Below are 12,449 nucleotides of genomic sequence, written 5' to 3'. Positions count from 1 at the left end.
TAGTTTATGTCACACAAGTTACATTTTAAACACTTTCCTTCATGGGGAGGCATTCTTGGACCCTGGCTGAGATTAGGAAACAGCCAAGTCTTATGAGCAGCACACTTATCAAGAATTTCTGCTCTGGCCTCGTGACTCAGCTGGTCCAGCGCCCTCCCATGCACCAAAAGGCTGCTGGCTTGATTCTGGGTCAGGGCACATGCCCGGGTTGCGGGTTTGATCCCCGGTGGGGGGGCTTGCAGTGTTCCTCTATTAATGTTTCTCTTTCTCTCTCTTCCCTTCCTCTCTCTTTAAAAATCAATAAAAATATTTTTTTTAAGAATTTCTTAGGTGGATTATTTCCTGGGAAGATTTGAATGAATAATCTCATTCATTACTTGTTGTCCATTTCAGAAGGTGACATTTTTGGCCTGATGCTCAGGTTCTAGAGGTGTCGTCAGTTTGAAGCCTGCGCCTTGCTATATACTGACTCTAATTAGAAACGAGGTCTGAAAATGTTGGAGCTTTCTGGGTTGCCTTCTCCGCACTAAATGAGAGTCAGCTGAGGAAAAGAATATGTGGGAAAGAAAGATGGGGGGGAAAGAAAGGCAGAGTGGATGCAGTAGAGAAAGAACCATAAGATTGGAGGCAGGTCAGAAACTGGACAGAAAAGGTGTTTTCCCCCCCTCCCAATGCCAGTGGCTCACGATTGGCCTTGAGGCCCTAAGGCTTCCCTTCAGCCCAGTCAGCTTCCTGGTGGATGCATTTATTTTGTTTCATTTCTTACTTTTCAATAGAGTCAGCATGGTCTAGAGCAGGGGTTCTCAACCTTGACCCTATTGGCATTTGGGGTCAGATAACTCTTTGTTGTGGGGCTGTCCTATGTATTGTAGGATGTTTAGCAGTTTTCCTGGCCTCTACCCATTAGATGCCATAACATCTCCCAGTTGTGACAACCAAAAATGTCCCCCAAAGTGGGGAGCAAAATTGTCCCTGGCTGAGAATCACTCTTTAGAGGAAAGGTTCACAGTCAGACAAATTTAGGTTCCAACCCCAGCTCCTTTCCATCCCTTATAAGCCTATGTATGACCTTGAAAAAAATACTATGTATCTGAGCCTGTTTTCTTGTCAGCAAATAATACTTATCTCAAAAAGTCGTTTTGAGAATGAAGTGAAATGAGTGTGTGAAAAGGTTCCCAGTGGGTGCTCAGCAAATATTTGTTCTCTCCCCATTCCGGTGTTGTTTATTTAACGGGCATTATGAGTGCATGTTGCATGCTAAGGATATAAACACAAACCAATTCTTGTCCTCCAAGAGCTAACCGACCTTGAGAGAAAGAGACAAATAAACAACTATAGCAGACAATGTGCATTAATAAAGGTTATTCACCAAATCTTACACAAGTGTGGCTGTATTTTTCTTCACGTTTGTAGCAGTTAATCTCTCTCCATGAGCTCGCCCTGCAGGCCTCCTGATAGAGGAAGGGGCAGGCGAGGGCCAGTTCAGCGGAAAGACAGCCAGCGCTCTAGGCGGAGAAAGGGAGCCAGCGAAGGCTGAAGAGCGCGGTCGTGTCGGGAAACCTGTCCAGGGGCTCCAGGGACGTGAGCAGCAGAGATCAGTGCAGGATGGGGGTTGGCAAGGAATTTGGACTCTTCTCACAAGCCACGAAGTCTCTAGGATGCTTTTATCTAGATGGTGAGGGGCCGGGCCTGCTCTAGAAGCACTCTGGCCGCAGCGGGGGAGTAAATGGGGGTGAGGCGAGGGCGGGCGAGGTGGGAGCAGGACGACCGTCGGAAGCTGCCCTGCGGGGCGGGTGGGAGGGAGGCCAGGCTGCAGGCTCGAAGTGACAGTGACCGTGGCGAGATGCCAGGAGACTCGAGGGACGGGAAAAGGTAGAGCTGACGGGATTCAGTGACTGATTAGATGGGGGGGACAGCAAGTGAAGGTGGAGGAATAAAAGGTGATTGTAAGATTCTTAGAAAATTTGGTGGACATCAGTGGCACTTAGCAATGACAGGCGCCCGGAAACCGCTCCTTTCCTTCTTCGCAGCCGCCACCCTTAAGTGTGCAAAGGAGCCCACGCGCTCCAGCTTTCGCTTGACAGGTTCGTGTACAACTCAGCTCAACAGACCCGGGAGAGTACGGGGCACACCCAGGCCTCAGCGACATTGGTTATGCCTGTCCCTCTTTGCCTGGTTCTGGGAAAGTCCCAGGAAAAGATCAATGAATAAGAAATAACCACTGTCCCTAGGGCACTCGCAGTCTAGGTGGCAGGTCGCACAGGTGGAAAATCACAGTCCAGCGTGATCTGGGCTGTATAACAGGCACTGAATCAGAGGCTGCTTTGTGAAGGTCACGGTTAAGCTGAACGGCAGCTGTCCAGGGACACGTGGGGATGAACAGAATGTTTTAGCCAAAGGAACAGCAGCTACACAGGCACGAAGAGGTGGTCTAATTTGATATAATTATAGGGCGGGGTGAGGTGGAAGGTGAAGCTAGAGATGTAGAGTCAGATCATAAAAGGCCTTGTGAGCTAAGCCAAGGATTAGCAAAAGTATAATTAATCACCAAGTGATTTTCAGCAAGAAAGTTTCAAAGAAAGCCCCCAAAACGTACTCAGCAGGAAAGAAAGACAGGTAAGCTGTAACTCTCTCACTACCTACTGAGGCAGACTACATTTTTAAGAATTTATTTCAGCAAAGCTTGAGTCAAACTGGAAGTGGCCAGGAGTGCTCCACCCACAGGCGCCAGGGCAAAGGCTTCCACAGAGAAGAAGCAGAAGAAAAGCAAGGGAGCTATTTACTGGCTGTGGGTTCAGCTGTTGCATCACCTGGGAAAGCCAACTTGGCTGTAGGTGATCAGCTGTCCTCAGGTTTCAATCTCTTAACCCGGAGGCCCTTACAGGCTTGGGTTTGCTTACACAGGCTGCTGAGGCATTAGAACCGCCTCGGTCTGATGGCCTCCTTGTTTAATTGACACTAGCATGTACCAACTTCTGTTGTATGGCTAATGGATTAGTGAAGCGCTCCCAGCTACTTCGTATATTTTACTCTACCCTCGTCATGCTGCGTTATCACCTTCCCATCTGTGTCCTCTATGAGATACTGTGAGTTCCTCGAAGCCAGGACTGTTGTCATAATCGTCCTTCCACCCCCAGCCTAACTTAGTGCCTGGCACAAAGTAGGCTCTTAATTAGTGTTTCCTAAGTGAGTGATCTGGTGAACAACTTTTCCCTGGACATCTTGCCTTCTAGGGTCCGCAGTGTCACTCTCTCGTCATATCTAAATGATAAGGGCAGTACAGAGAAACAGAGTGGCAAATTTAGCTCTGGAAGATCCGGATTCTGTAACTGTCTCATGTACTAACTCTGACCTTGGGCAAAATGCATATATTCTGAGACTTATGGTTCTCATCTATAAAAACAGAATTTTAAAGATTCTACATGTCTCAAAATGAGGTGCAAAAGCACTTTGTAGCACTGCTCAAACATAAGTTGTTTATATATGTTTCATCTTCCTTACGAAGGAACCTGTGCTCAAAGATCAGGGGGGGAAAATAGGTTGAGTCCAAAGTTATTGTTATCACAGGCTGGTAGAAACGCTAATGTAAATGTATTTTTCAACAAGCACTCATGTGGTTCCGCTGGATGCTGTGAGTTACATTCTGTTGCTCCTTGCTCACTCCAGTCCATTATACTCACCTTCTCGCTGTATCTTAAATACGCCAAGCTCATTCCTCTCTCGGTGCCTTTGCACTGCTTTTCACTCAGCAAGGTACACTCTTCCCCCAGAGAGCTGCGTGAATAGCTTAGCCTCACTTATTTCAGGTCTCTGCTCAAATGACACCATAAGATGCCTTCCCTAAATAAGTTATCTAAAACAGCACCCACTCCTCTCCTGCCATCACTTTCTGCTTCCTTAGCTTGCCTTAGGTTTTCTTTATGACAATCATCACAACCATGTATCTGCTTATCCTTCATGTCCCATAAAAATGTAAGCTCCATGAAAAGAGTGTGCCTCACAGCTGCATCCACAATACCTAGGACAGTGCCTGGCACATAGAAGATACAGCCTTTTGCAAGGTAGTTTCCTAAACGACATTTGGTAAATGTTTTTCACTGTAATCACCTCTCGTCATATGGAATTAAGGAATTGCAAAGTACAGTAGAATTAGAAGGCCTACTCTTGCCATTAACAAGGTATTTGCCCTTGGAAAGCCACTTGTTTCTGAGCCTCCATTTTCCAACCTGAAAACTAGTAAGAGTATTATTTTCTGCTTCGCCATTTTACAAACCACATTACTGTTGTGGAATCGGGTCTCATCTAGCATTTTATTAATAAGGTATGTTTCTGTCTTTAGTGTTAATTCTTCAAGAGCATGGACATGGTCTTAGTTATTTATTACAAGACTTGGCACAGGGTCTAGATCTATAAATAATTGCCAAAACAATGGACAACAAAGGTTGAAAATCCCCTTTGTGAAATGCACTGAGCTTCAAATAGTCATACTCTTATTTTTAAATAGTCACTATAAGTGTCAGTACATTTTATATAGCAGCCATAATTATCAAAGTGCCCGAACAGCTAGAAATATCCTCATTTAGTGTGTTTTTTGTTCAGGATAATGAATATGAATTCTTGTTTTAACTAAATGAGTGATTCTCCTGGATCAGTGCTGAATAAATGCTTGTGCTACTCTGATGATTCTGATCCAGGCAGAGGACATGTGCTTCTATCAACAGAGCATCCATCCTTGACTGACCCCTGAACACAATGGAGAAAAGAAACGCTGTGTAACTTAGGGGCATGTGCCAAACCTCCACTCATCAGAGTCAGTTAATTTATGGCAGGGATACACAAACACAAAATTGTCAAGCCAGAGCCAGATATCTGATAAACTTATACGTACATTTTCACGTATAACTGCTACCGTTTCAAAGAACAGATATCAAGATTAGAAGTAAAAAGTTTACAGTAACAAGTAGTTAAAACAATTATTTAGTATAAATACAGGTTCTTTACCTTTATCCATTAGGGTGGGGGGAGGCTTAAGTCTAGACTCAAAAAGGAGCTCCTTTTTTAAAGACTTGAAAACAGATGTTAAAGCTGGGCAGGCAGTGGGGAATAGCTTGTTTCGTATCAGCATAAGCACTTTGAATAAATTACCTCATTTAATTTTTACAAACAATTCTATGAGAATTATATTATCATCCCCATTTCAGGTAGAAAATTTATCTAGCTAAAAGAACCTTGCACAAAGCCACACACTATCTGAATGTGAGCTCTTACGAACGCACACTGCAGAGCAGGGGAAATTTAACAATGAGAACTTACCTTTTGGGAGTTATGGCCACATTATTGCCATAGTTTGATTTACAAATAGCTGGGCTAACATGTGGTTCAGCAAATCAACTTCTTAGACCAGGCTACAGAGGGAAAGGGCATTATGAAGTCAGCAGTAACAAAGAAATTATACAATTTGATGAGAGGGCTTGGATGTGGGAGGAGGTTATTAAAGGTCTGGAATAATTGAAAAGTTTAGGAATGACAGAAATTTTTGCACAACTGCAAGAGAACTGCCCCTCAAGCAAATACCTAAAAGGTTAGGACAAATTGATTGGCAAGACATTTATCAGAGTTAGTGTTGAGTTCCATTTATTCTGCAGCAATCTTCACGTGTTGGGTCCGGTCTGGGCACTCTGGGAAAACCCAAAACATAATGCAGTGAAGACTATGGCATTTAATCATGGAAAACTTACTTCAAATTCTAGCCCTGTCACTTATTAGTACGTCATTTAATCTTTGAGCTTCTTTACTCATCTATAAAATGGGGAGTAAGTAAATACCAACTCAGAGGTGCTGCTGTGAAAATTACAAGAAACGACATATGGCAGAATAGGTACCCCAAATCAGTTAATCACAAAAAGCCACCACACTCTCCATCAAGAGGGGGTGGATTGGGGGGGATATTAGGAATCCAAAACGTATCTTTTTTTTGTATCCTCACCTGAGGATATGTTTACTGATTTTAGAGAAAGTGCAGAAGGGGAGAGGGGAGAAGCATCTACGTGAGAAACATAGATCTATTGCCTCCTGTCCACGCCCAGCCACCTAGGTATGTGCGCAGGCAGGGAATGGAACCTGTAGCCTTCGGTGTACAGAACACTCTAACCAACTGAGCAACCCAGCCAGGGCCAAAACATATAAACTTTTACCTGGAAAACATCTTAGGGATGTTTACTACCCTATGTTTTCTGTTTGAAGAAGATCCAGGCTTCTTCATTATGTGTTATCTACCATGCTTTCTCTCAGGGGATCTCTGAGATCCAAGAATATCTGTTCTTTAAAGTTAGACACAAAATTGGACAAATTTGAAAATGGACAAGATGTTAAATTATATTAATAATATTGTAGATGTGTAAGAAAATACTTCTAGATGAATGCTGATGTATTCAGTGGTGCAGTTGAATAATGTTTGCAAACAATTTTTAGGAAAAAATTATATAAATAATATGTCAATAAAGCAAATATGACAAAATGTTAATTGTTGAACTTAGATGGTAGGTATATGAGTAATGTTTAAAATAGTTCCTAATAAAGTATTGAGGGGGGAAAAGTGGCTACATTTAGACTGTCCCATGTGAAATTTTCCATCTTTTCCTTTTCACTCATCATACAGATGGTTGAAGTGGGGATGGTATGCAGAAAGAGCTTATGGGGAAATAACAATATATCCCATATTAAGCCAAAGTCAATTAGCTAAGACAAGTCCTACAAAACTTGTGAAACAATGTTATGTCATTTATAGTCATTTAGCCAGATGGTGAGAAGTCAGTAACTAAAATCTATGATTTTAAGAGATTCTTTTGTGTGGGGATATAGGGTAGTATTAGCCTTTCCAATGGAGCTAAACCAAGGAATTTATCTAGGTATATTTAGGGACCACATTTGGAAGACATTAAGACAACTACAGAAAAAGTTCTGTAGTCCCCTCTGTTTAGAACACAGACTATCTTGAGAAGCAATCCTCATATGCTAATAATTAAGCATATTAGCTTAATTATGATCTTAAGGGGTTGTATAAAAACAAAACGAATTATGTAGGAAACAAGCCAAAGAGCTATACAATTTTAAGGTGTGATTAAAGACCAAATAAACAAAACCAAAAAAAAGCAAATAAAAAGACACCAAGATTTTACAAAACCAGAAAACAAAATGAAAACAAAAACAAAAACCAAGAAACCAAATAAAATAATTTATTGAGTTAATTTACTAAATTTTTTGCAGCATATAAGCTGCAAAATACTTTGCACCTTTTAAGAAATGCCTGTAGTTCTTTGATAGAGAATTTCTCGAATTGACGTTCCCTCCAAAGACCCCAACAGCATTCCACTGACTTCTAAGAATGTTAAGGGAATGATCTAAAACATGAAAAATGTTTAAAGTCTTATTTAGAATATTAAAAATTAAAAGCAATCTTAAAGGTCTAACAGTAGACGAATGATGCACTTACAAGGTTAACTTCCCTGTAATTTCAATGTAGGTATGAACAGTTCTACCAAAAAAATTTTTAATTACTATTACAAAAGAATGAAAAAAAAGTTAAGCCCGGCCAGCGTGGCTCAATAGTTGAATGTATACCTCTGAACCAGGAGTTCACGGTTCAATTCCTGTTAAGGGCACATGCCTGGGTTTTGGGCTCAATCCCCACTGCGGCTTGTGCAAGAGGCAGCCGATCAATGACTCTCATCATTGATGTTTCTATCTCTCTCCCCCTCCCTTCCTCTGTGAAATCAATAAAAATAAATATTTTTTAAAAACTTAAGAATGACATGGCTGGAAGGTCACTAGTAAGCACTCACATACCAAGTGACTGCAAGATAATACCTAATGTGGGATATAAGGCTAGATATAAGAAAGGTCACTGTCCTCAGTTGTCTCTGCTATTTTCACAAAAACAGCAACCTAGGCAAAGCCACACATTCTTCCTTTTCTTCTGATGGCAGGTCCAAAAAGATACTTATCAAAATGCTGCCAGTAAGTAATAGCATTCTTATTTATGACTGCATACAGATATCTTGTTCTCAAAGGCTTTTTCAGGCCTGGCCTGACATAAAATATACTATTACTCTGGAGGGTTTTTTTACTGTGAAAGAACAAAGTTGTTAAAATATATATTTTTTTAAGTTTGTTTTTTTTTTTTTAAATATATCTTTTACTGATTTCAGAGAGGGGACAGGAGAGGGAGAGAGAGAGATGGAAACATCAATGACGAGAGAGTCATCATTGATCGGCTGCCTCCTGCACGCCCCTGGTTTGGTGATGGAACCCGCAACCCGGGCATGTGCCGACTGGAAATCGAACTGCGATCTCCTGGATCCTAGGTTGATGCTCAACCGCTGAGTTACACCAGGCTGGGCAAAATACTCATCTTTTAAAATCACAATCATAAAATCAAACTCATATATTACTACCACAGGTTAAGTGCTAGGGAATCCCCAACCTAATGGGCTATGTTAAAAAAAATTTTTTAAGGGTGCTTGCTTGAAACTCAGAAAGCATTTTTCTCCCAGAAATATTAGAGTAATAAGAAAAATGAATCTGCAAAGCCTCATTTCCATAATCTCTCCCTCAATTCCCTGGTCTAAGATTAATGGATACTTAGGATGCTTCTTATACTTTCCAGGAGCCTGTCTCACGCAGGTCTCTATTTCTATCATAGAATTTTCATAAGTGGGGTACTTTAAGCTGGGAAATGTCTTGCTAACAATGTTTTTTAATTATCTAAAATCTACCAATATTCATTTTTACAATATAGATAACACTTAATTAACTTAAATTCTCGATGACAAATATTTTTTAACAATCAGAAAATTAAAAACAAAGGAGTACACGAGAACACTCAAATGTCCTAATAGTTTGCAGACTTCAAACATCAAAAGCAAGATGCTATTTTAAGATGTGTAATAATGCAAGTTTAAAAATGGGTGAATTTAAATTTAATCCCTTTGGTATAAAACCAAATGGTAATCTAATACCACTGGGACAAAGTGCTGAAAAACTGTTATAAAACAAATACCCGTACTTGAAACATGATTACAATTTAAATTTTTTGGATTCTTTATCTTCTAAGCCTCCACTGTTAATAAACAATTAACTTGCCAACTTTAACACCGTATCTAAAAGTTGTACTTTAGGGACATTTTGTGAGTTTTCACAAGATAAACACTGCTTCTGACAGTAGCCTGGTATAACTGGAACAAATACTGGCTTAGACCTTGTGTCTGACTATATTCCTGTCTTTTTCTACAAAAACTTTTTAACATCCAACAGTTTTCATCAGCCCTTCCATTTTCAAACAGCCCTTCCATTTCCTAAACAGTGGATCCCAAGTACTGAGTCCCCTTTATACATAAGGCAAACATTCATTTTAATTGGTTGGAACAGGTATTATGCTCCAAACTGAACTTTCACTAGAGCGCCTTAGGGTGTTCAAAATTTTTCCGAAGCTCTCCTTTGGTCCATTCAGGACAATCAGAATGTAACAGATGGAAGTGGCAGAAGAACTGGAACATATATTAGTCATATTTGAGTCTCTCTGTCAGGGGTCCCTCCTTGTAATGGGAAATAATTTGAATTAGGATGGAACAGTTGATAAGAAGGAAGAACAAGCCAGCTAACCAGATAAACAAAAAGGTGTTCTTTCCTTGAAACTCAAGAACATAGGCAGGTGCCAGCCATAAGGCCTGCCCTATAAACCACAGCATTAGGAGAACTACAGCTCTTTTCCAAGGCATCCTCACTAGTGGCATCACAAGGGGCAGTAGGCAGAGGTACCAAAGAAAGTACTGCGACGTGCAGACTTTGTTAAAGGTCACAAAAATGGCCGTATGAAGAAAACAGCAAAAGGCAAGGTCTCTGTAATAGGCGAAAGACACCGCTGAAAGCAAGATGAACTGTGGCAGGAAGGCAGCAATTCCCAGGGAAAAGCTCCACTTGCTCTCGGCGGTCAAATACAGCATGTAGAAGTAGGGGGAAAAGTTGTGACGTATATCCCGCCTCGTCAGGTGATACAGGTAGGTGTGCTCCAAAAATTCCCAACCATATTTACAGTAAAAGCCGAAACTCAGGGCGAAAAACGTGAGTCCAGAGACTGCCACGAAGAGCAGCACAGCCCGACTGCAGAGCCTCCTGAGGAATTCGGAAAAGCGAGCCTGGACGGACTGCCGGGGCGGGCGGAGGCTTCCGTCCCGGGCGCGTTCCGGGCGCAGGCGGAGGGCTATGGGGAGGATGTAGGTGACCGGGTACAGCTTCATGTGCACGGCGAAGCCATAGAACACCGCGGCACCCGCCACCACTCTTTTTTCTATTAGGTACAGGGCCATCAGCACCAGCGAGGCGACGATCGAGTCCGCGTTGCCTCGGCTGGACACCGCCATGGGGAGGGGGTTGAGAAGCCAAAACGCGCAGTAACCGCAAGCCTGGCGGCGACCCAGCCCCTTGAGCAGCAGCAGGCGGTACAGCACCAACGCCGTGAGGAGGTCGCAGCTGATGAACAGAAACTTGCCGAAGAGTTCGCTGAGGTAGACGTTGGGAGTGAGGAGCCAGCCCAGCAGGGGAGTGTAACGGTAGGTCGCCCTCAGGTACGGGGAGCGCCCCTCCGTGACGAAACGCGCGGCGTCCGTGAAAACGTGGTAGTCGATGTCCGTGTACCTCACGAGCAGGGTCCGGTCCTGGAAGAGCCCGTAGAAAACCAGGGCGACTCGGGCGAGGAAGGCCACACCGAACACGCCGGCGGGGGGCACCCGCAGGCTCAGGAACCACTCCCCCCAGGGCTTGGTCGGGCCCATGGTCTCACTGCGCGACGGCCGCCGCGCCCCTGCGCCAAGCTGCCTGCGGGTCGCTCACCCTCCACCCGACTCCTCGCCGGCGGCGGCCGGCGCATCTCCGCCCCTAGCTAAACTTCTAATCCACACCGCCGGCGAGTACTTCCGGCTTGAAGCCCCGCCCCCTGCTGCTTCCGGTCGCGAGCCCAGGCCGGGTTTGTCAGTCACCCTAGTCGGAGAACTACCGTCCTCTGGATTGGCTGCCTAGCTCTCGGTCCTCCTCCGGAGGGGGCGGGACTTCTGGTCCGTGGGAAAGGCGTCTTCCGCTTGCCTGGCTGGCCCTTCGCCGAGGGGAGCTGGGCTTTCGGGTGTGAGTGGCCCCTCGTTCCCCCGCCCTGACTGCAGTCGGCAGGGCCCGACCCCTGAAGTGGAGCGAGCTGCGAGCTGCATGCCTCGGGCCGGGGCAGGAGACCGGAGCGTGAAACATGGAGAGGAATTAAACGTGATAGTTTCTCCCGCTTTACTCGCCGGCTCGCGGGTTACCCACAGGTTTGTGGGCCCCGGGACCGGCTGGGATGAATTGAAGGGAGCCCAGAGCGCGCAGTGTTTGGACATATTTTGAAATTATTAGTTGTCTATCTAATTTTGAACTTAGGCAGCCGTAGGTGGAGGGATGGAAAGACAGGGAATCTTCACAGCGTTCCCAAACTCTGTCAGGCCCTTATCTGCCACCGTATTTGCTGTTCCTTCTGTCAAGGTTGCCCCCCCACTACTTAACCCTTCAGGCCCCGGCTCCAGTGTTACCTCCTAAAGGCATATCCTGGCTCTGAGCTCATTTTTTCACCAGGCAATATAACTTAGGTGCCAGTCCTCTCCGCTGAGGGTAGCTGGACAAGGGCAGAGAGGCTCTAAGCTCAAGAAAATCGTTTACACGGAAGATCCTGCCCTGCTACATAAAAGTCCTGTCCAGTGCTGTCCTGCTGTCCCAGTGCTCCAAAACTCCCTTTTAGAAGGACCATCCTTTATTGTAGTATTTGTCACCTTGCTTTGTGGTGGCTGATTTTTTGTATTTCTCTTTCCTAGTTTCCCATCAGGACACTTTGAGTTCTTTGAAAACAGAGATTATTTTGTACCTCAGCATCTAACGCATTACCAGAGCTTCGGTGGCAGTCGAATTGAGTTTAGATGTTCCTGTTGCCAAAATACCTCTAGAGCAGCATCCTTGGAGTGCTCCCAACTCCCAGTCCTTTCTCTTTCAACCATCCTTTACCTGTCTCAAGTTCTGCCCCCTTCACCCACGCCACTTCAACCCTACTTCCATGAATTTCTCACCAAGGACTTCAGTCCATTAGCTGTTTCCTTTCTGTGGGCACTTACTCCACTTACAGTCTGTATTGTATAATTTCATAATTTAGATTGTATTCATAACTCTATCAATGAGATTGTAGGGGTTTGGGGGTTAGAGATTCTATCTTATCCTTAATTTTTTTCAGTTAGTCATATTTATTGCAGTCTTGGGCACATGGTCAGTGTTCAGTAAATACTGATTTACTTAATTTTACAGACTAATCCTGTTTCCTAGGGAAAGTCTTCTAAACTAGCATAAGGAGAGTAGAAGATTCTATCCAGTCTGAGCATGCTGCT

General features: G+C 43.9%; 1 protein-coding gene across 1 annotated transcript; it reads right to left on the bottom strand.

Moving 5' to 3' along the window:
• Positions 1-8,296: 8,296 nt before the first annotated feature.
• Positions 8,297-10,866, bottom strand: PIGM (phosphatidylinositol glycan anchor biosynthesis class M). Its single transcript, XM_016215621.2, has one exon. It carries the CDS (start codon positions 10,827-10,829, stop codon positions 9,558-9,560), a length of 1,272 nt encoding a protein of 423 aa, XP_016071107.2. The 5' UTR covers positions 10,830-10,866; the 3' UTR covers positions 8,297-9,557.
• Positions 10,867-12,449: the final 1,583 nt, after the last annotated feature.

The sequence above is a fragment of the Miniopterus natalensis genome, chromosome 19, assembly GCF_054644295.1.
Source record: "Miniopterus natalensis isolate mMinNat1 chromosome 19, mMinNat1.hap1, whole genome shotgun sequence".
Lineage (NCBI taxonomy): Eukaryota > Metazoa > Chordata > Mammalia > Chiroptera > Miniopteridae > Miniopterus > Miniopterus natalensis.
The sequence above is the reverse complement of the archived record's forward strand: the minus strand, read 5'-3'. Positions and strand labels throughout refer to the sequence as shown.

Bases quoted from the DNA above. Each gene is read 5' to 3' on its own strand.
- PIGM (XM_016215621.2), bottom strand. From the start codon at position 10,829: ATGGGCCCGACCAAGCCCTGGGGGGAGTGGTTCCTGAGCCTGCGGGTG.